This window comes from Elgaria multicarinata, chromosome 1, assembly GCF_023053635.1.
Source record: "Elgaria multicarinata webbii isolate HBS135686 ecotype San Diego chromosome 1, rElgMul1.1.pri, whole genome shotgun sequence".
Lineage (NCBI taxonomy): Eukaryota > Metazoa > Chordata > Lepidosauria > Squamata > Anguidae > Elgaria > Elgaria multicarinata.
This window is the reverse complement of record NC_086171.1, coordinates 33299655-33324426: the sequence shown is the minus strand read 5'-3', so window position 1 is coordinate 33324426 and position 24772 is coordinate 33299655. Positions and strand designations below refer to the sequence as shown.

General features: G+C 41.5%; 1 protein-coding gene across 3 annotated transcripts in view; it reads left to right on the top strand.

The window, feature by feature from the left end:
* Positions 1-19613, top strand: part of WDR37 (WD repeat domain 37) — a 54714-nt gene extending 35101 nt beyond the window's left edge. For all 3 annotated transcript variants that reach the window (XM_063125712.1, XM_063125697.1, XM_063125704.1), the window contains 5 exons: positions 639-876; positions 2286-2427; positions 13420-13554; positions 15298-15412; positions 16058-19613. In XM_063125712.1, the coding sequence (XP_062981782.1) occupies positions 639-876; positions 2286-2427; positions 13420-13554; positions 15298-15412; positions 16058-16189 (762 nt within the window). In that variant the 3' untranslated portion in view covers positions 16190-19613. The remainder of the gene's footprint in view (positions 1-638; positions 877-2285; positions 2428-13419; positions 13555-15297; positions 15413-16057) is intronic.
* The last annotated feature ends 5159 nt before the right edge of the window (positions 19614-24772 follow it).

Sequence of the window (24772 nt, the reverse complement as noted above, 5' to 3'; positions counted from 1 at the left end):
TCCTTAGAAATGCAGTACTAACAATATTAAAAACAGGAACTACAGGAACTGCTCCCTTAGCATTCACACCAACTATTTAATTCTTCAACCAATCATGTTGCCTGCAGCAAATTCCCTAACTTAAGAATGCAAAGACTGCAGAGCATGACTACATGGTTGGAAAAATTGCACATGATTTAGTAAAGGTTGTATAAATTCTTGAAAGAAGGAAAACATGTTTGTGCTGCTGTATCCCAAAGGCCCAGGAGAGTTTACAATCTCAAAATAAAATCCCAGGTGAGGGATTTTATTTTGACAAAACGTCCCTACAAAATTCATCCAGTATTACTATTTCCTTTCTGTGCTCTGCCTCTTCCCCAAGTGTACTCACACTCTCTTGCGTGTACACACACACACACACACATGCATTCTCCTTGTTATTGTGGATTCGCTCCACAGCCCAACCTTCCTCTCTCCTAATATCCCCACTCCAGCTCTTCTCTCTCTCAAGCTGGCTTTGGCACAGTGGGAATCTCTGTAGCAGAAACCTTTGTGTTTGCAGTAGATAATCTCCATGCTAAGGTTCAGTACCAACACTGCTGGAAGCCACGTTCAACTTGGCGGGTTTAATGCATATTCAGTATTCTCAAAATTAACAGCAAATGTCTGGAGAAGATGAAGTCGAGTTCTCTGACAAAGATGAACCTGATGGCGATGGAGATGGTTCCAGTGATTGTCCCACCATCCGGGCTCCTTTAACCTCCCTAAAAAGCCATCAAGGTGTAGTCATAGCAGCTGATTGGCTGGTTGGAGGGAAGCAAGCTGTGACAGCTTCATGGGATAGGACAGCAAATCTATACGATGTGGAGACCTCTGAACTTGTGCACTCTCTGACAGGTATCTTTTCATACGGATTTTTTTTTTTATCTTTGGCTTGTTTCTTATGCTGATTGGTTCCAGGCCACTCCTGTCATTTAGTTTGTTTTAGCTTTCTTACATAGCTATTTTCCACACCCTGTATTAGCTGTAGCAGCTGAGCATGTCATAGGATTGGATCCAGCATCACGACAGCGTAAGCAGAGGCTATGTGGTTGCATCTTCTCCTCTCCCCCCCCCCCCCTGCAGCCCCCATGCGTGCCCCAGACTCGCTCTGGAGAGTCCCCTGGCATGTGTTGGGCTCATGGAGAAGGGGTACAGCAGGGAGAAAAGAAGGTGCGAAAGTCCCAATCCGCAAGCAGTCGCCTCTGCTTACGGTATCACGATGCCGGACCAATCTGTGGGTTGTCCTCAAGTGTGCAATTGAAGACTTCCATTAAGTAGACATAAGAAATGCAGCATTTGTAAATAAGTAATAAAACGTATATAAGACTTGTGCCTAAACCTTAGAGGCTAGCGGTTCAACTATATCAGTTGTGTGCTTGTCTTTATTTGCGACTATGCCTTCATTTTCTTTTGCTCTCCTTTAACAGCAATGTCCTGGTGGTAGTTTGTTAATTGCCAGGACATTCAACTACAGTGTGGAATGCCTAAAGCAGAGGGATTAACTAGATGATTTATAGATCTTACAGCCCTCTGATTTTGCAGTCCTAAGCATGGTCCTTTACATTTTAGGCCAGTCTGCTTTGACAGACAATTGGAGGGGGGCGGGGGGTACCGACAGAGAATTAAATGTTCATAGAGCTGAAGATTTGGAGTAACATTTCTGGTCGCAGCTTTCCAATTACTGAGGCACAGAAAGTAGCTGCTTTGGGTTCAACTCTTCCTGGCGTGTCTGCTTCAGATATGTAAATGTCTGGAAGAGAGCAGGCTGCCCCCTGCTCTTCTGAAGGAGGTGCACAAAGACAGTTTAGCAGCTTTTGAGCCGATCGATATCCCTCCCCCCCTTTCAGAGTGTCTTTGCACTTTCCCTTCTCTGCATGTTTAATCAAGGAGTTAGGCTGTGCACAATGCTCATTTTGGTGCTGAGCAGATCTTTGGAAGGGAAGTTGTGCTCACCATCAGGATTGTGGAATGGTAAAAAGTTGGATCCATACACTTCTTGGATGTATGTTTCTAAACAAAATCAGGAGGCTAATCTATGTTGTTAATGGTGGCCAGGACCTGGGAAAGGGAGTATGGCTCGCGGTAGGGGTGGGGTGGGGGGCACCATTTTTATTCACCCAGGCAGGTTCTGCCTTCCTGGGGCCAGCTTGATGACCATCAAAATGAAATTATTCTCTCTCTCTCTGCTGTTTTCATTCTCAGTGTCTGTGGAAATGAACTGTCTTGCATTCTCAGGGCCTTAATGTTTTCATCTGTGGTTGTAGGACATGACCAGGAACTTACACATTGTTGCACACATCCCACTCAGCGTCTTGTGGTGACATCGTCACGCGACACAACCTTCCGTCTGTGGGATTTCAGAGACCCTTCTATCCATTCTGTGAATGTCTTTCAGGGCCATACAGAGTAAGTGACAGCTGTTTCCTAGGGTTTTTAAGGGGGAGTTGTGTTGGGCTACTTGTGCCACAGAATTTCTCTTCTTCGATTTCGACAGTGATCACTTTTATTTTGGGAACTTCTCAGAAATCCCTTCCCTCCTTCCCATCCCAATTAAAAAGTAGTCAGTGCCAAGGAAGAACAAGATAAGACATGGCCTTCTTCTAGTTACATCGAAATGGGATTTTTGGGAGGCTGCATAAATTTTAAATAAGGGTTTTTAGAATACTGCATCTATAGTGCACCGTGGACTAGACTGGCAGTGGGTTTTCCAGCAGTAGCTTCCATTGCATAGAATCATAGAATAGTAGAGTTGGAAGGGAGGCCTATAAGGCCATTGAGTCCAACCCCCTGCTCCACCTTGCATCTTGAAGTCTATTGGAGCAGCCCTGTCCTTTCAGGGCTTGTACTTTTCCTTAAGACCCATGTGTATTTATATCAGTCAACTGAGGATTCCACTCCATGTGTTTGATGAAGTGCAGTCTAGTTCACAAAATCTTATGCCATAACAAATTTGTTAGTCTTTCTGGCATACCGCAAAATTCTTTATTGTTTTTGCTGCAGCAGACTAGCTCTGCTACGCGTCTGAATGCAGATAAACCTTGTGTAGCGAGAGAATCTAAGGTTTTTTAGTAGAAGCTAGGAGTGCTCAGATCTGGTTGACCTTAGAAATACTCCAGACCTGTGCAAGAACAGGGTTTTCTGGACTATTTTCAGGGTTATGTAAACTAACCAGGATCAGGGAAAGATTCCATAATCTGCTGCTGCAATAAAGGTGCTTTTCTCTGGATTTTGGTTGTTCATCTGGTTGAAGCAACTGGAACAGAACTACGTGGATTTATTTAAGTTTAGTTTTATTGCTTATAACTCTAGGTCATCACAATGGATCGATTTCATTTCAAAAGGATAAGTTGAGACTCTTAAAAGTTGCAGCATGTTCTGGGGCTTAAGATCAGGCTACCATATACCAGGCAGACTTAAGCATATTAAATATTCTCATTAAAGTCCATAGTGATTCTCCCCATGTAAAGTTTAAATCTAAAATTTTAACTGGAAGATTTTCTTGAGGATTTTCTTGCCTGCTAAAGCCCTATAAGAATCATTCATAGTTATAATGATTAATTAAGGTTAAAAGTCAGATGAGTTGTTAGTGCTCATTCATGATAGAGCTGTTGGAAGGGGCTAAAAGTAAAGGCAGTAGAGGCATCAAGCCCTCTATCATTCAAACTCCATGAAGCAGGTAACTTTTAGAAGCATGAAGCCTATGGAAAGCTATAGGATCAGCCCACTGACTCTCAGCATGCTCTGAATCCACAACAACATAAGTGGGAAGGTTCATTTATTAACATAATCCTGGTCTTTCTTTAGAAAGCTCAGATGAGCTTAAATGGGGCTTCCACTGACAGTCTAGTTGCATTTTGCTTCAGCAGTGTTGAGGCTCCTACATCATTCACTGAGTGTGTGACTGCTCAAATTTCACTGATTGGTGCTGTTGTAAGGGGAGGTCATTACTGTGATCTCTCAGTTTGTCAAAGGTTGATCAAGTAAGCCTGTTTGGCAAGGTGTCATGGAAGGAGCTCTTGCCATGTAACTCTGTACTTGTTGAGGAAGGTCCGTCTCTGTTGCAATAGGTGACCAGAGAGATCTCACCCCACCTATGCTTGGCAGTTTCAGAAGGTTTCTTGGAAACTCCTGTACTGACCTATTATTATTATTATTATTATTATTATTATTATTATTATTATTATTATTATTATTTTGCTTACAATTTTTTAAAAAACAACCTTTAAGCAGTACTTTTCTATGGGTTCTTTTCCATTCTTTTTAGAGTATTCTGTCATTGCACTTTTTAACATCTATACAAAACCGCTGGTGGGAGGTCATGGGGGGATTTGGTGTACCATGTCTTCAGTATGCTAATGGAAATCATTTATATCTTGCCTTCCCAGTGAGGCAGTATAATATCTGAATCATTAATGGGCTAGACAGGAGAAATAAACTGAAATTCAATCTTGACAAGGTAGTGGTGATAGTCATAGGTGGAAACTTACATTCAGGCAAAGAAGGTTCTGCTCTAGGGGAGGTCACACGCCCCATGAAGGAGAACTCTTCAACCCAGCTTTGTGACCTAGAGGGCATTGTGTTCCATTTATTTGATGATTGGAAAATTACTTCTGTAGTCCGTGCCCTGCTAGCTTCTAGATGGGGCTTCTGTAATGTGCTATACATGGGGCTGCATTTCAAGACAGTTGATAAATTTCTAAGATACGAAGTATAGCAGCAAGAATTTTAACTTCTCCAGCTTGTCATGTGATTAAGGATATAAGTTATTTGGAACGATCCATTTCCTAAAAGATCTACATAGGTTACCCGTTTGTTTCCAGGCCCCATTCAAAGTGATTTTTTTTTTAATCTTTAAAGTTCCTATACACCCTAGATCATGCCTGCCTGAAGGAAGACCTTCTATATATCTCCCCTCTCATGCCTTAAGAACTTCCAAATAAGTTCTTTTGCGACTGCCCCCACCATGTGGCCATACAATCTATAGGCTATATGGTTCCATCCAGGGAGGTTTAACGTTCTTGTTTTTTATTCTTGTTGCTTCTTATTTTTGTACATGGTGCATAATTTCATTTTATTGTAAACTATCAGCTTTACTCTGGAGCAATATATACATTTAATGAGTAAATACATAATTCAAGGAATCTTCTTTAGACTTTAGTTGAATAGTTACCTAAGGTTTTTCCTGCTCCAGTTCTTAGTTTAAATTAAAAGCTGTTAGCTTCATAATGACCTTTCAGACAAAATTAAATTCTATAATAGTAACTTCTGTCGTCAAGAAATAGAGGTGAGCACCATTTAAAAAAGACATTTCCCTTTTCTCGAAAGGAATTTCTGTATTTTTATATTAAGAATTTCTGATATATGTCTCCCCATGTTGCCCAGTTCCACTTTATATTCCCACTGTGATACTTTAAATGTCCGCTTTTGCGTAGGATCGTCTGATGCTTTCCTCTTGTTTCTTCTGTGGAGTGGTGCTCTTTTCTAAATTTTGGAAGATAGGGTTTCATCTTCCTAATTACAGCCTTATACAAGAGTAGTTCATCTTATCAGCTGCAAGCTGTACTTTTACAGCAGAGGTAAAATAGAGAAGAAAAAAAATAACTATTTGGGGGCAAAGAATAACCTGGATGTTTTCCAGCAGATGGCGCTTTAATTCTGTTTTTAAACCTGAAAAATATAATCTCTAACATTCAGGGAATACATGGTTTCCATAAAGAATGCCAAGCTTAGCCAACCGGACTATAAAACACAGCAGCGTGGGCTTTGTTTAATTTTTAAAGCTATATGAATATGTTTCAGTAGGAATTTGCAAAGGCCTTGGCTTAAAATTATGTCTTCTAGAAAAAAGAAAGATCAGCATGAAGGAATATGCACAGCTATAAAATGTTTGCTTCCGTGACTTAATGACTCCTAGTATAAGGAGGTGACGGTAGTGAACTTTCATATTCTACCAATATATGTTGCACTTCAGAATTAAAATAGGAAACTGGGGCACACACGGCTCGTTTTTCAGAGCAACTTGGGAGAAGATGACAAGGAGAAAGGTAGGGGCTTGGAGAGGGTGAGAAGTTTTTACGTCAATATTAAGAACATTCAGAGTCAGAATATAGGAATATAAAAAAGCCCTGCTGGATCAGTCCAAAGACCTATCTAATTCAGTGTTCTGTTCCAAGTGTAGCCAACTAGATGCCCATGAAAAGCCCTCAGAAACAGGACATTAATTCAATGGTATTGAGAGCCCATGCTGCCTCTTATACTGGAGGTAAACTATAGCCATCATGACTAAGTAGTCCTTGACCCCGTTCAGACAACACGCTAAACCATGCTGCTTAACCAGAAAATGGTTAATGGAATGCTTAGCCATGGTTTACGGTGTCGTCTGACACATGTTTTACCTAACCATCTGCCCCGTTAACCACTAAGGCTCACTAAGGAAAACTTAACCACAAAAGGGTTAAAAGTGTTGTCAGCAAAAGGGTTAAAAGTGTTGTCAGCAAGCATTCCGCATGTGGTTAGCATTAACGACAGCTGAACATGGTTAAGCTAACCAGAAAGCCCAGAATGTCCTCTGAACCAGGCCATTGTGTTGTCTGAATGCAGTGCATTTTCCACTGGGTGGTTCATTTTTCTTGAACAAGTCACTTTGAGAACTCATGGCTTGTTGTTGGACTCTTCAGGATGGTTAACAAGCCACACTGCATGGTTAACGAGCGACCCTGTAGAAAACATGCTGCATTCAAACAACACAATAACCCACCCTACAGAAAAAGCGCTGCATTCAGACAACACGATAACCCACCCCTGCAGAAAACGTACTGTGCGCAGTCAACCTGATAACCCACGGTTCAACAACAAGCCACCCTTGGTGGGTTAGCATGTTGTGTGAATCCAGCTATTGATAGGCTATGTTCTTATGTAAATTGCAGTTCATTGCACATTAGGGAATAGGAACTAGTGTGAGATTTTTTTTACAGTTTTCTTAGAGGAAAATATAAGGCTCCTTGGAGGAAATATTCAGAGGGAGGGCTTAAAGGATTCAAGCTTAATTTCACTGAAAAGGGAATTTCATATGTAAGGGATGACAAGCGTTCTCACATTAATTTCTAGTCCAGTATGCTGGTTTATTGTAAAGTAATACAAGACTGAGGTTCTGATCTTGTCCACTTATTTCAAAGCATACTCCATAACGTTCAGGTAACTTTAATTACGATTGCAACCTTAATTACCAATTGCCATGTCTGGAGAAAAAAAGAGAACAGAAACAGCAGAATTCTGTTTTTAAAATAAATGGGAATAACTAAATACAGATAACAGCCATGGATACTTTTCTAGTTTGATTTAAGTATTTAATGAAAAGGCTTTCCATGTGAACGAAATGAACAGCACCCTCAAAATGTTGGGGAGGTAATTGGGGTGGGTGGGGGAGATATTTAGGGAGTTAAAGCAGTGCTGATGTTTGTATCCATTTGCTGGACAGTAGCGCACTCTGTATGATATAGTAGTAGCGTTGTAAATAGAGCCTGAATGAACCTTTGAGACCTTGTTGCTGCTAAAAATATTTCTTAGAAAATAAGTATTATATATGTCTGCCACTAACTTTGCTAGTGTTGATGCTGTTTAATCAATAAGGCTTACACCATGCAAAAGCTTATTTTGTTTTAAGGGAAATTGTATTTATTTACTTGCGACTGATTTAAATTATAGTTCAGTTTCTGCATCTACCTGTTCGTATCCTGTAGTAAGCATTTCATAGAATCATAGAATAGCAGAGTTGGAAGGGGCCTACAAGGCCATCGAGTCCAACCCCCTGCTCAATGAAGGAATCCCCACCCTAAAGCACCCCTGACAGATGGTTGTCCAGCTGCCTCTTGAAGGCCTCTAGTGTGGGAGAGCCCACAACCTCCCTACGTAACTGATTCCATTGTCGTACTGCTCTAACAGTCAGGAAGTTTTTCCTGATGTCCAGCTGGACATAAATAAATGTCCTTTTATTTATTTATAAAGCGTTGCAAGGCAACATGCAAATCAAAACATACAAAAACATTGTAATAAACATACTGCTTCCCAGAATGCAATGAATTTGTTTGTTTTTCCCCACTCCGCCCCTCTCAAAACTCCTGCCGCCCGAGTGAAATGGGCACTGCAGGGTTAATTTTTCTGAAGCGGTTCCAAGCAGCACACACCGCATCAGCATTTCATGGTCCAGCATTTTCTGCATCATATTTTTTCCCCCCTGTGAGTGTGAAATTTCAGCAGATTGTTATGCAAAACAGTTTTGTGTCTCTGTGTGACTGGGGAGACAGCTGTTAGTCCTAATGAGGAGTGCTAGCATTACAGTATTTCTGTTGATTGAGACCCACGGAGGGAGCAGAATGTTCCAGATCAGGCAGTGGTGTGTGGTGAGAAAGTGCCACTCTTTGTCAGCTGGAAGTACATGCTCGGCTGCTTGCTACGACAAGATAAATGAGTTTTGCTGGGGCTTGGCAGAGTCTGAAGTCCCCCCACCCCCCAGAGAATGGTAGTGGCACACCAAAACACCCTGTGGAGGACCCACAGTTTAAGGGTGTCATAAGACGACGGGCCTCATTGCCAACTTCTTTTTTTTTTTGTAATGCCCAAAGATACCTGTCATCCACTCTTGAGTTATTAAAAGCTTAATGCCTTTTAGCATTCCATTAACACAGAGTCTAATGATCTTTTGTTGACATTTTTCATTAATTTAGCCGAGGGGATATTAACCACAGTTTTAAGTTGGCTACTGTTTTTAAGAGGACCCAGTGTTAAGTAAGAGAAAGAGGGGAGGGATGTTAATTTACTCTCTCCCTCCCTAGTTCCTTATTTAAACACTCCAGATTCACCACAGATTGAGCCTTGGACGGCCTGTGTGTTGTCATTAAGCCACTAAACAAAAGGCCAGCGCGCGAACCAAATGCTCTACTTAGCCTCCACTTTCCATTAACTTTGAGTTCAAGCCTCAATTTAGTTCATAAGTAAAAAAAAAGAAAGCAAAAAAGTTGGCCTTGCTCCCGTAATGTTTGTCACAGGAACAATTATCTGGGAGTCTCATGTCAGCGTAAGCCACAAATTAGAGTAGAGGGAAGTTGCACTCAGCTTGGGATGAAACAAAAAAAAAATCCTTTGTGTAGTGCAGCAACGTGCTCCCCTAATGCATTGCTTTGAAGTGCCATTTGTGGAGGATGTAAATTCACAGGCTGTTGATAAATGCCCATACTGGTTAAAAGGTTGCTTTAGATGTGTGTATGGAGTGAGTGAACAAAATTAATGAACTTGCCGGTTTGTGTGTGTGAGTATATATAGAATGCCAAATGTGTGGTGAATCCTTAAAAACTGCAAAAGTTTTAATTATTAGGTGCATGAAGAGGGCAGTGATGGTGAAGACCCCAATTGGCAAGTGGGATCGAAAAACGTTCACATTCATATTCCATCCATCCAACTGAAATGAACAAAGTTCAGTCACTTTATCTTTAATTTTTAAATTTTTTTTGTATACTTTTAATGTTTACTATTTTTAATTGTTGTAAACCGCCCAGAGAGCTTCGGCTGTGGGGCGGTATATAAATGTAATAAATAAATAAATAAATAAATAATAAATAAATAAATGAAGCTTAAACTAGGAAGGCCTTCAAATAGAGGATTCCTCCAAAGAGAGACATGTCCTCTGTAAGGTAGGGACACTTGGCCACTCTGTGATGCCTCTACTGTTTTTTTCAGACCTTATTTGTGGTTATTTTTTTCTTGTAATAAAATACAGTTGCAGTACCAGCCTGTTTGGTGGGGACTGGCAAAACAGTATTTGAAGGAACGCCTCCTCCCATATGTACCTGCCCGGACCTTAAGATCATCTACAGGGGCCCTTCTCCGTGAGCCCCTGCCAAAGGAAGTGAGGCAGGTGGCTACTAGGAGGAGGGCTTTTTCCGCTCTGGCACCCCGGTTGTGGAACGAGCTCCCCAGAGAGGTCCGCCTGGCGCCTACACTGTACTGCTTTCGTCGCCAGCTGAAGACCTTTTTATTCACTCAGTATTTTAACACTTAATTTTAACTTAAATTTAAATTTTACTGTTTTAACTCTGTATTTTAATCTTATATCAATTTTGCTGCGTGGTTTTATCCTGGTTGCGCTTTTTATACTGTATTTCGTAATTGTGCTTTTAACCTGTTGGTTGTTTTATTGTGGTTTTAATTTTTGTGAACCGCCCAGAGAGCTTCGGCTATTGGGCGGTATAAAAATGTAATAAATAAATAAATAAATAAACAAACAAACAAACAGTATAAAGGCTACTAAGGGCTCCTATCCCTTTGAATGAAACAGTGATTGGGTTCAGACAACATAATAACCCCCGATGCTTTAAATAGTCCATGATGGATTACCCACAAAATAACCAACTGTGAATTGACTATTAACCCAGTGTTGACTATTGTGGTGTCTGAATGCAGCCGCTACCTCTTTGCAGGTTCGCTTTATTGCTTCATATTGATCTTGGCTGGGGGATCTGTGAGTAATTTCCCTTTGAATAGTCTCTCTGTGAATTGCCCCTGGCGTGAAGGGGTAGGGTGGGGGAGTAATTACTGCTTTCTTTTCATTATTTCTTCTTCACTTTTTCTTTTTAAAGTAGTGAAATAGCTTGCTTATTGCCGTTTCCCACTTCAGTGGGTCTTAATGTCTGTACACCTTGGCAGTGTCACTACTGCAGGATATGCTGTTACGTTGTGTGGCTGTATTTGCCATGTCTGCTACCTGGACTTGTGTTTAGCTCTCATATCCAATGTGCATTTTGCACATTGCCAGGATATATCTGACTGCCCTTCAGGCTTGCCTGCCTTTCTTTGAACAGCTTTTTACACCATCTCACAAAAAGTTGCACCGTCCCTGCTTTCCTGTTACAAAAACATACAAAGTGGCTTACAAAGATTAAAATCATACAGAATAAAAGAAATAATAAAAGCAAAGCAGTTTTTTTTTGAAAGCCCCAGATTAAAAGGAGAAATCAGGAGATTTAAAATCGCATACTAAAAGGACACAGTCTTCAACAAGCATCTAAAGCAGCCTTCCTCAACCTGGGGCGCTCCAGATGTGTTGGACTACAACTCCCAGAATGACTCAGTCCAACACATCTGGAACGCCCCAGGTTGAGGAAGGCTGATCTAAAGGCTAAAATAGAAGGGACTGAGCATATCTCCACAGGTGAGGGTATACTACAATCTCGGTGCCACCACTGAAAAGGTCTTGTCCTGGGTATCCACCTGTCTCATCTGAGTGAATTGAGAGGAGAGCCTCAAATGCTAATCTTAACTGATGGGCAGGCTCATAGTGTCTGACAGTTCCTCCGGTAACCTGACCCCAAGCCATTGTTTTATAATGATTCCTGTGCATTCTCTTCCCTCCTTTTTGGTTTTATTTTGTTATGTATTAGAATGTCTGCCTTTCCGGCAGGGATTTGCTACACCCGGTGTTGCCCAGGTCCCTGAATAATGTGTATTTGATAAATAACAAATATCTCTGTGACTTATTCATCTTTACGTTGGTAGGAGATTTTTATTTCGGCAAGGAGCATAGGGAAGCGGCTCTGTGTAGCTTCAAAGGTTGAACACTCAGTCCTTGAGAAATAATTTCTTCTATTATTATACAAAGTGTTTTCTCACAATAGCCACCAAAGGCTGGTAAGTCTGGCCTCCCACCCAAGGCATGGGTGGGAGGCCAGAAAAGGCCAGTCAGTTTTATAGGTTCATAAATCTATTTTGACAATATGAGTATTTTGCAATGTTGGATCTTCATGTTTAAGCTAGATTTTAGAGGATAAGGGCTCAGCCAGTAAATAGTTAACTTCTTGCATTTTCTATCTTTCTTCTTTTTAAATAATAATAGTAATGCATGCAACCCGCACTGCACCTTTACGATGTTGGTTGGGATGCAAATTTAAACGTCCTTAAAAAAGCGTTCAAATTTTTGAGCTGAATTTGAAAAGCAGAGGGCTTTGAATGGTTGCTTGAAAATACACGCTTTTAAATCTTAACTAGATGAATAATTTTAATGCATGATGAAAGAATCAAATCTATTGTCATGTGTTGTGGAACAGCGAAACGCTCTGCTTGCATGAATATTTCAGTATCTAATGCATATATTTTGGGAGAACGCAGTGTTCTCCTTGCTGTGAATGTGTGGTGATTTTTGGAGTCCTTCCATAGATCCAGTGGCCATTCGTAATTGCTTGTGCCCCCACAGCAGTTCAGATGCAGAGGCATGAGTAATTGTGCGTTGGGCTCACAAGGCTCAGGCGACGACCTTTAGTTCGTGCCACATAATTACCCTGACCGGCTCAGTGGCACTCTGATACGGCATTCAAAAACTTCGTACCACTGACACAGTGGTGTTTGGATCTAATTAGACTTTAATTTGATGTCAATTTAAATTAAGAGGGCTTGCACATACTAGTCCATTGTGACTTGGGTAATACTAATCTCAATCAGTAGGCTGAATAGGACATGAAATCAAATTCTCACAGTACAATAGAAGTGACAGGAGCAACTTGACACCTTAAATTAAAATTACTAAATTCCAAGCAATTGATGTGTGTGTGACCCTCAAGCAATGCAGGCTAGGTCATTAAACGGGATCCATAGAAATTGAGCTGAGAAGCATCCTGTAATGAACCGGGGTGGGGGTGGGGTGGGGACGAAGGAAATGGTTTTGTTAGCATGGTGTATAAGTGAAAGCAGGCTAAAGGCTTCATAGGCAGGAATGAAAGAAACAGTTTACAGTTCTGGACTTTGCCTCTTCAGATATAATGGTTAACGTGTTCCTAGTTATTGGGATTAAATATTTTTCTCCCTTGTTGATCCTTGATATCTTTCAAATCCGGCAAAGATTTAAAACAAAAATAATAATTCGGATAGTCAGCTGCTATAACATTAGCAGACCAACATCATCTACTTTTTTTCCTTTTGGGCGAAGGGTTTCTCTTTATATATGTGGTTTGACATCCTATGCTACGAAGTTATATCCCTTCTTGTGAGTGAGACACGGATTGCTTTATTAGCATGTACCTGGATGCTATAAGTATTAAACTACATGCTGTAGGGAGCTGTTGATTGTCTTCGATGCCCAGCAGCATATAACCATATCGGGAGGCTTTGGGCTTTCATGAGTATAATTCCCACTGTTAAAGTATTACAGTTTTAATACTTTAAAGTAGTTACTGTTTTAACTTTTGTAAACTGCCCAGAGAGCTTTGGCTATGGGGTGGTATATAAATGTAATAAATAAATTTAATCTAAAGCTTGCTTTTTTCTTCCAAACAGTATTGTTGCACTTTAAAATGACTAGTACATTTTAGGTAACAGTGCTAACTAGGGTTCTGATTTCCCCTCATCCTCCTTAAGCACCGTGACGTCGGCTGTCTTCACTGTGGGGGACAACGTTGTTTCAGGTAGTGATGACCGTACTGTGAAAGTTTGGGATTTGAAAAATATGAGATCACCTATTGCCACTATTCGCACAGATTCTGCAGTAAACAGGTAAGCCAAAGAAATCCGTGTGGTTAAATGCAGGAGATAGTGGGCTGGTTTGCACAATCATCATGGGCTAAACATGGTCGTTTGGTTAAGCCACAGCATGAGCCAGGCATGGTTTGCATAATAAGTCCTCCTGGCTGCAGCTTGTGTCACCCAAACCTGGCTTGTTTGAGGGGGAAATAATGCTCAAATAACCCATGGGCTGTTGCATTATTTAAGGGTTGTTTTCCCATCAAACAAGCCATGCTGCCAGGTTGACACAAGAAGCTGCAGCTGGCCGGGGGTCTATATAAATCGTGCCCAGCATGCACTGCAGCTTAAACAAGTCACTGTGGCTTGTTTAGCCTATGATGATCATGTGAAGCAGGTCACTAATTCAATTTTCATGAACAAAAATTAGTACTCAGATTCCTACTCAATTTGAGATTTAGCTAGAATCTTACTAATTTGGTGCTCTTGCTTCTGCTTCATGAAATGTCTTGCTGTGGACAAACTAGGATATGGATGCCATATCTTTTGGGATTAATGCTCTGCGTGCACAGCAGTATTCTGGAATGACAGCTCTAATTGGATACTCTACATTTTGGTGATGAAGTCAGATTTCTGTATAAACAATTGTAGCATATCAGAATGGCGGTGCCCGTGACGGGAAGCCTCTTCTAAAAGAGGGAATTGTTGAGAGAAAAGGAGTACCGTGTGCAAAGCAGTTAAAAGTTCCTTGTGGGGAAGGTCACATGGATTCTGGGTTTGGCAGACTGTCTTTATTGAACTTGTATGTCACACTACCCATGGCTTACGGCTGCCAAGCATCGTCCACAACTTTGTCCCTGCTTTCTACCAAATCATATTCAAGATATAGTGCTGCCACATGTGTTTTTGGCTATTCTGGGAGCCTCGAAGTAAAAGCAATCTTGGCCTTTCAATCTGATGCAAATTAGATTTTCTTGTTCTTTGTTTTTGTTTTAGGGTTTGCATGATATGATAGTTTTCTTGCGTGTGTGTGAATTTGCATAAACACTTACCTGGATTGCCTTGGGACACTACATGTTTATGTAACTGTTGTTCTCAAGGACCTAGATGCAAAGAATCCCATCTGTGCAATTAAGGCATTTCACACAAACTGGGTGTGTGACTTTGCTAATGTTTACTTCGGTCACAGCTCCTTATGCCACATTAGATAACACTCCGAAGCATTACCTAATCCTAGGGGGACCCAGGATAGTCCCAGTGTGTGCAAGATTGGCCTGCTGTGGGTCTTCTGATTTTGACAAAGCACTTCACTGCTACATCTGGTGGTTGTGACAATGTGGATTTTGATGATACCACCTCCACCAGAAACTAGGGGTTGGAGCCAGGACCCACCTTCTGTGAGTAGAAGGGCACTGCTCTTGGAAGGTCCCTCTTCCTGTTTTGGGGGAGATCCCCCTCCCTCACAACACACCTCCCCTTAACCAGTAGGGGCCTTCCAACCCTCTGTGTAGCTTTTGCAAGGGATTAGGGGGGAGCTGCCGTGGGGAGGAGGGGAAGGTAGGGTCTTTGCTTCCACCAGCCCAGTTGCGTATGCCAGAATCTGGATACAACCCCAGTCTTTTTATTTTTTTCTTTGTAGAAAATAAAGTTATATGTATTTGTGGGAAATACGTATAACATAAACCTCCAATTAAATCACTTTCAGTGAACTTGAACAACTGTCAGTTCCTATTTGTCAGGCTTCCTAACCTATTTTTTTTTATCTCTTCTGTGCAGGATTAATGTTTGTGTCGGCCAAAGAATTATTGCCCTTCCACATGACAACCGGCAGGTTAGATTATTTGACATGTCTGGAGTGCGATTAGCACGGCTCCCTCGTAGCAACAGACAGGTAACACAATTTTTAGTTCTATTTGTAAGAAGTATGCATACTGCTCCCCCCCTCCATTATTTGCATGGCTCAGAATATTGATTGCAGGATATCTGATTCAAAGGCAGAAAGAACGCCCTTTGCCGGGAGAATGGATGTTCCAAAGTCTTTAGCAGTCATCAATTACGAACGGAACGTGTTTGTATTTCTTTTCTCTTTATACTCTGTATGTAGTAAACACGTCTTTCCACTTTAAAGCGAATACGTAGGATCCCTGTCAATTTCTGAGCTCAATTCAAAGTGCTGGTCCAAAGCCCCAAATGGCTTGGATCACCTCCTCCCACATGAAAGTGTTTAACTTTAGATGGATCAAGCTTTCTATTGGGTTTTTTGTTTTGATGATATATTTATGCTTTTAAAATGTGAACTTACAGGTAATGGCAGGCATTGGTGTTCTTGATATTATTTGGGGATTATTTTTGGCTGCTGACTTTGTGCATAACACAACTTGATTATCTTAGCAATGGTACTGGTGAGGGCTTTGCTCACTTAAACTTGATATGGATCATAATCCATCTTTGTAAATATCAGGTTTTGGGAGTGCATAGGGGCCTAATGCTGGAAAAACCAACGCACATTTTAATGAAGTCCTTTCTGCTATTACAGGGCCATAGAAGAATGGTCTGTTGCTCAGCGTGGAGTGAAGACCACCCAATATGTAATCTGTTCACTTGCGGATTTGATCGCCAGGCTATTGGGTGGAACATCAACATCCCTGCCTTGCTTCAGGAAAAATGAGATGCTAGAAGAATTCCTCTTTTCTTTCTTTTCACTTTTGTTGCCATGGACTTTTGGGCAGACTTTCCTATAAGCTTGTCTGCTATCATTGTAAAAGGTGCGCCTTGAAAGGGGATGTGTTACAGCTGTTGTTACCACATTGTGCATAGTTGCATGAAATGTACAGGAAAAAAATGTGACCTTTTCAAAGAAGTTAGGTTCTTGTGTATGAACTTTTATATCTTGGCATCCACTGGTGAATAGAAGGATGTTCAGCTTTCCTATGGAGCATATAAGTGTTCATAAGTTATTCAGCCTAGATGAACAGTAGGGCATTATGTCTGAGTTAAATGTGAATTCTGTGTACTTATTGTGAAGAATATGTAGTCTGCCTTTCCCCCATCATTTTACATATCTGCCTTGTGGTTAAAGAGAGTATAGGGCTAAACTCTTAAGATGAAGGGTGAATTTCACTTAGAAGTCTGGCAGAGATTTTCTTGCATCTATATGAAGTCTGACATGAGGGTTCCAATGCATTAATTTCAACTCCCAATTTAGTCTCGTTTCTGGAATAAATACAAGGTTTAGGGAAAGAGACAAACGCTAACTTTAGCTTTGGGCATAGAATGCTGGTTTGCCATGTTGGGACTATCCTTATACATTTCAAAAAGTAACTTGTTAGTTCTTACCCCATTGACTTGAGCCAACACTCGAAATCTCACTTATGGCAAACAATAAAATGTTACTATCATGGGAAACTGAACAAGTTCTTAAAGCACTTTAGTTTATAGCAGCTGTTATAAGCCGCAAGCATCACATGACATTTCCTGGAGAATGTGAGACCTGTATCTAAGAAGGATTTACAATGCTACATTTTTGTGATTTTGTTCTTTTAAGTCAGAGAATAAATCTTTGTTTTGGTTTTTTTAAAAACGACGACAACAACTCCACCTGTGTTTAACGTGTTTTAAAATGGGAGCTTTCCCATCATAATTCTGTTTTGAGCCAACAATACAAAGGCCACGATCCAAACAACCATACATGTTCTGCATACCCAAGAGGGATTGGGGGCTTATGTCCAGCATCCATGCCAAGCTGCTTTCGACAGTAAGGGGTCTTCCATACAGCAGTTTATATTATGGTATGGTGGTTGGAGACGTGCTGCTGTTCAACAAACAAAACCAGCAAGAGATCTCACTGGGCAGGCCCAAGCTCTTGGTGGTGCCGAACATAGTTCTCTGGGTTCTGGCCATTGTAACTTAGAGTGCTACCTCAAAAATTAATGTGGGGCTACTTTGAAGTGTTTAACCTTGCTAAAGCACTTTGGATCTCATTTCATTGTGCAGTCTTAAAGAGTAGAAGACAATCATACCAAACTTCAAGCTCGAACTGTATCAAACTCAATAGAACATAGTCACAATGAGAAATGTTCACTTTGAACGTAAACAAAGCTCCCGATCTTGTTCCATGCAGTTCTGTAGATTTTTCTTTACTTTTACCCAGGAGAATCCTACATAGGGTTTGCTCCTCCCAAATTGTGCCGCCCAGCTTGACGTGCTTGATTCATATTTGCAAGTGTGCAGTTTATGGCAGTTTCGAAGAAGGATATGGAAGATGTATTTTAAGGCTCCTTTATAGATGTTGCCTTTTCAGCTGAAGGCAGGAAGCACTTCTCTTCACTGTCTGTCCATATCTCAGGGTTAGGGCCACAGTAATCAAAGTGGTAATGTAGGTTGCTGAAAATGGGTTTAAAACGAATTCGCATAGAATGCCCTGCATTACATTTCCTTGGTCACTCTTTTTTTGTGGTTGTTGAGGTTGTCTTCTACAGCACTGCCCAATATGAAGTTGAGAGGCTGACTGGTTTCTTTCTGTACGTAGAGGAGAGAGTAAGTTGGGAGCAGAGGGAGAGAGAGAGAGAGAGAGCTAAAATCCTAGAAGGAAGTGGATGAATGAGAGTTTAGGTAGTTTATGGAGAATTTAGAATGTATTAGTGTGAACCATTTAGGGCAAAAGGTTGTATGGACCCAGAGCTTAAGTAGCTATGAAAAACGGAAGCCTTGAAAGAAGAGAAGGCAAGTAAATGACTGAGGCTTTCAATGATTATCAAATGTATACTGATAAGCAAACATTGACTTGGGAGTTAGGTGAAGGATCAACCGGAGAGATTGCTCTCCCCTTTTCCTTTTGGAGAATCCTTGCTGGGATCTTAAAGGCCCACACAATCTGGTTCTTTCTCCACCTATACGTCATGGCAAAGACTCAAATGAGTTACGGACGGCTGTATTGTGCGTGTTTTATTATATCCTTTTGTAGCATGTGCTTCTAATGTTGGGGCTGCCCTCAAAGCACCTGGAGTGTGGGTGGAGAGAAGCAGTTTACTTCTCAGCTCTTCTGTTTGGACAGCAAGAGAAACCGGAGCCACTGAGAGAACTCTAATGCACATGTAGATTTGTCACTATAAATGACCCTGTTTTTACCTGTGTACTCCCTGGCTAATGGGGTGGAAGGCATTTCGGCTGAATTCATGTGCCGTTTGAGAGCGATAGACTCCTTTAGGCATCTGAACCTTTTAGATCTACATTAGGGAAAAGTTTGCAGGGCCTTTGGTCTCACTGATGAATGTTTTGGGCTAATGGCTTCTTGCCTTCAGTGGGGACAATGGACTTTAGTGTCATGGACAGTCCACATGATCGGGGGTTGTACATTTTTAAAATACATATGAAATAACGCAGCAGCATGGAGTTGACACTGTCCACCATTGCTGAGCTTTATATCACCAAAGGAGCTACTTTTCATAGCAGAGATATATCTACCTGCTTGTTCTCACTTCAGCCATGGGCCACGCCTGGCTTCTTTGTAAGGATCTAGCTAGTTTCTTAACTGCTGCAATATCTTAGGTGTTGTGTTGAGGCGACAGAGATGCCTCCCAATGATTGACGAACGGTAGTGGTGAAAACCGTTATTGGTGACACATTTCACTTTTTCTGGTCTCTATTTCAAAGCAAACAGGGGTTCTAACAACTGCTGTGAGAGTATTGATATAATTATGTCCTGCATTTCACATAGAAGGAAAGTGACTTTTGCATATTTTCAGTATTGAGACTTAATTTTATGAAAGAAGGCTGAATCACTGGGCAAATCACAAAGACCTGTGTCTGTTTGTCTCTTTCTCTGTGTATACGTGTTCTTCAAACAGTGCACATATTTTTTGTAGGTGAAAAAAGTAACTGTTTCAGAATCTGAAGGATCTTATTTTGATGCCTAAGTCTTTGAAAACCGGCTTCCTCAACGGAAGAAGAAAATCCTGTATTGTATGTCAATGTAGAACCACTTGTTTTTTGTTTACTGATATTCTGGTGAATTGATTGTTTGTGTTTTTTTAGATGTTCAGTGTGTGTCTTTGTTGCAATTTGAAAATGCCATTAAATCATTCAGCATAGTTTCCGAATTTGCATTTTTAATCAGCTCTAAATGGCATGATTTCCAAAAGTCTCTCCTTGTTCTCCCAGTATCCTGGCTAAGTGAAAGAAAACGCGTGGATTTCTTGATTTCTTAATCTAGTGCAACCTTTTCTAAATTTCTTCTGCTATTAAGGATGAAACTAGATGTTACAACAGACACAGGGCTGCCACTGAAAATAGTAGCACTGGGTGTCTTTTTACCCTTCCTTCTCCCCTGTGACATCTAGAAATACATAGTAATGTGCTGTCACACTGTGATGTTCACTTTCTCTTCACTGTCACAGGACAGAACCTTGCAGCTTGAGGTCAGTCACATTTTGTGTATACATACACATTTCAGAGAAGAATTGGAGAACGATACACAGGGCTGCCATTTTTCAGGGGCAAACCTGTGTCATAACATCTAGTTCCATCCTAAGCCACAGTTGGCAGGAAGAAGGCCGAGCTAGCTTTTGAAGCAGGACTTGTCTGTGTTTAAAAATGCACCCTATATTCTGAAGTGCATAACTTAAAAGTGGCTCTGATAGGCACTTTTGTACGTTTCCATTTGCGCTCATATCCCGTGCAAGCAAATCTTTAATTGCATCTTGCTACACAGGTTATGAACATCTTCCATGTGGCTTGTTTCCCTAGTGTTACATTAAATTGATTTTTCCTGCTTAAAGAAACGAGTCAAAACATAGATTCAGTACAATTTATTTTGATACAACAGCCCTCAGAGTATCACGAAACACTTTACAGACTGAACAGAAATAACTGATACAGCTTACAATAAGCTGAAGTCAAGATTGACAAGGGATCCAAAGATTGTCGCATTCATATAAAAATGAAGTGTTAGGATTGCTATGGAAACATCTTGCCTAGTTAACATCCTTCCTGGATTATTCTTGCAAAATTGTCACCAATAGCATCTTGAAGGCCTTCTGCTTTGGGTTTGTCATGCAGCACAAGCGAGGCCAGGCATATTAAGTTACTGGATTAAACATTTTCTACTGAGGAATCTTTGCAAGAATGACAATTGAATTGGGAATTGAACAAATGAGGCCATGTTGCTCCTCTTTGCTTCTGTTTTAGAAGACATAGGCCATGGCTAGACAGGGCGATATCCTGGGGCCATCCCCGAGACCATCCCTGAGTGTCCATATGATGCACAGTGGGTCCCAGGAACAGGGAAGGATGATCCCTCCCTTGCCCCGGGATCTCGCCCTAGCCTTTGAGCCCACTTTTTCCATGGTCTCGGGCTGATCCCGAGACCGCAGAATGTGTGTGTGTGGGTATTGTGGTTTGTCCTGGCCCCTTGCAGTTACTTGCGAGGAGCTGGGACCTGCGCATGGGGTGCAGAACTCCTCAAGAGCTCTGTGTCCATTGGGGGTGGGGTGGAGTGAGCGGGAAAAAATATTTAAAATAAAAAAACTTTATTTAAAACAAAAAAACTTTTGCGCACAAGCATTCATGCACTCTTCTTCTTTAACAAAAACAAAATGGTGGGCATGACGTCCTCTTCCTCCGAGGTCGTCACGCGCCATGTGTAAACAGGGGATCTAGTGATAAAAATATTGTGAGATCTTCACCCCTCCGTCGCACAAGACCAGGTAGGTCTAGCTGAGGCCATAGTGTAGACTGGTGATAGACAGGGAGGTGGGTAGTCCAGAAACATAACGATGGATGGAAATGTGCAGACACTGGGCATGGTTAGATTTCTTGCACAAGCTACATCACTTCACAATTGTCAGCATTGTCTTTGTGTAATGCTTAAGGACTCGAGGAGGCTATGAGCATTGCACACGGAGTGACTTTCATGTGCTTTGATATGAGCTTAACATACTGTACAATGTCAGTACCACATCAAAATGGCACCCAATGACTAGACTTAACAGGAGGGAGATGTGGTGATGATGAGCATATTAGAAACATTACTTATGCTCCATAAACAAAAATAAAACCAGACCATTGTCAGAGTATTGTGTTAATATTTTGTAGTTTATATAGAAGATCCCACACATTGTAGTCCCACTGCAAGCACCACCACCCAATGGAAGGACTGGTTGGCCATCCCATTTCACAATGCCTTAGCAATGGACAAACAATAATTTAAAGGGATGCTCATGCATAATGCTGAGGGACTGGTAAAGGAGTCATTGGGTTGCAGCAGTTCATGGTATGGACAGTAAGTGTTGTATTTGTAGTATGTGACTTCACTGCGGAAGCAAAGAAAAGGTGCAGAATACTGGGGATGGGGATTCAGCATCAGGAAAATCTTACCTTTCATTTTGGAAAAAAAAAGGTCCTTAGTCATTACAACTGAGAAGGTGTGCATGATGTCAAAAACCAGAGGAGATCTTCGGTGCTCAGAAAAAGCTGCTTGTCCCTTTCTATGAGTAGCAGAGCCAGAATATATTTATTCAAATATGCCTCATTTACATAATTTATGCTGAATGCAAAATTCAGCATTTTGGGGAACCGAATTGGATATTAACGTGGCGTACACACGACTCTAATTATACATGGGGTTTGTCAATGTGACAAGCCCAGTTGGTCTGTCTTGAATGAGATTATCCTGCAAAGGGACTGCTAATATTAAGATCCCACTTTGTGCCGTTCTCTGAGCTTCCTCAAACAAAAGAAATGCCAGCAAGCAGGGATGGTAAACAAGTTAATATAACTCGATCATTTAATGTTTGGAGTTTTTTTGCCGGCTCAGACAACGTCCCCGGAGAAGGCGCAGTTTGCTATTTAAAATTGAAATGATGGAATAAGTTTTAATCTGATTTTAATTTCTTATCGAGCTTTGTCAAAATGTTATCTGCACCTTTGCAGCATAACTTACCAGAAGCCAAAGCAAATAAAGAATTGTTATTGGATCCAAACTCAGAGGAAGATTTATAGTATAATACAACACAGTTGTTAATCCTGCAAAGAAAAGGAATGTTAACTTTTGGTGTACTGTTGCGTAAACCAGAGAGATGGTAGTGTACTGTGATGTAATTACATAGCCAGAGCTCTTGGTTAGCCTCACATAAGAATCCTAGAATAGCAGAGTTGGAAGGGGCCTATAAGGCCATTGAGTCCAACCCCCTGCTCAATGCAGGAATGAATCCATCTTAAAGCATACCAGATGGCTGTCCAGCTGCCTCTTGAAGGCCTCTAGTGCAGGAGAGCCCACCACCTCCCTAGGCAATTGGTTCCATTGTCGTACTGCTCTAACAGTCAGGAAGTTTTTCCTGATGGCCAGATGGAATCGGGCTTCCTGTAACTTGAGCCCATTATTCCAGTGTCCTGCACTCTGGGACATAAGAGCCGTATGGGATGCGACCAGAAGCCTCTCCAATCCAACATTCTGTTTGCACAGTGCCCAACCAGATGCCCAGGGGAGGCCTGCAAGACCAGAGGGCAATAGCACCCATTCACTACTGTAATAAAAACAAATCCAGGTAAGATCTCTCTCTCTCTCTCTCTCTCTCTCTCTCTCTCTCTCTCTCTCTCTCTCTCTCTCTGTGTGTGTGTGTGTGTGTGTGTGTGTGTGTGTGAGTGTGAGTGCAAGTGTGAGAGAGAACTCAGGAGTGAAATGGAGAGAGGAAGTGCTTTCTTGGGGTGAGGTGATTGTGAGACAGACGTTTTATGTGTTGGCAGTGTGGAGTACGGCTTTTGTGTGTACATTTGGAGGAGAATGGTTTGGGAGATGTGAATTTTGATATAATTTATTCAGAGATTTGGGGAAACTGGCTTGCTTTTGAGTGTAATAGGAGGAGGTTTTGGGAGCGGAAGCTGGGTTCAAAGCTCTGTCAGTTGGCCTTTCTATGAAAATGATTGTTTTACTGCAGCAGTAAATTTTGGGACTCCCCCCCCCCCGGTGGCCATTTTGCGATGGTGCTCTCAACAACTGCCTGCATATTGTAGTTTAAACCTCTTCCTGCCAGTAACAAAGACTTAGGAAAGGCATTTCAGCCTTTTAGACTGGGGAAAACCCTGCACAAAACCCAGGAAAACCACCAAGTGATCCAATCTACTTTTAAAGCCATCCTGTTTGGTGGCCATCACTGCATCTTGTGGGCAAGGGGCAGGGCCATGAGAGAGGGGACATGGCTGGATTTGGTCCCTGGGTCTGAGGTTCCTTACCCCTAGTATAAATGCTAAGTATTACTAAGAAAAAATATTGTTTCCATTATTTTGTGTATCCTGTAATGAAAACATAAGAGCCACGCCGGATCAAACCAAGGTCCATCTAATCTGTTTGCACAGTGGCCACCCAGCTCTTGACCAGAAAACCACAAGCAGGACCCGAATACAACAGCACCTTCCCACCCATGTTCCCCAGCAATTGGTGTACAAAGGCATACTGCCTCTGATAGTGGAGGTAACATACAGTCATCCGGACTAATAGCCATTGATAAGCCTTATCCTCAAGGAACTTGCCCAATCTACTTTTAAAGCCATCCTGATTGGTAGCCATCATGACTGCATCTTGTGGTACCAAATTCCACAGCTGTGTGAAGAAGTCCTTCCTTTTATCTGTCGTGAATCTCCCACCAATCTGCATCATGGGATGACCCCATTGGGTTCTAGTATGATGAAAATGGGAGGAAAATGCCTTTTTCTACTTTCTCCACACCATGCATAATTTTGTACACCTTTATCATGTCTCCCCTTACTTGTCTCCTTCCTAAACTAAACAATCCCAGATCGTAACCTTTTCTCATAGGGGAGTTGCTCCAAGCCATCGATCATTTTAGTTGCCCTTTTCTGCATTTTTTCCAACTCTACAGTGTCTTCTTTTTTGTTTTTAGGTGCAGTGACCAGAACTGTACACAGTAGTCTAAGTGTGGCTAAAACCATAGATTAGAATAAGTTGAGTATGATTTTTGTTGTTTATTCGTTCAGTCGCTTCCGACTCTTCGTGACTTCATGGACCAGCCCACGCCAGAGCTTTCTGTTGGCCGTTGCCACCCCTAGCTCCCCCAAGGTCAAGTCTGTCACCTCCAGAATATCATCCATCCATCTTGCCCTTGGTCGGCCCCTCTTCCTTTTGCCTTCCACTTTCCCTAGCATCAGCCTCTTCTCCAGGGTATCCTGTCTTCTCATTATGTGGCCAAAGTACTTCAGTTTTGCCTTTAATACCATTCCCTCAAGTGAGCAGTCTGGC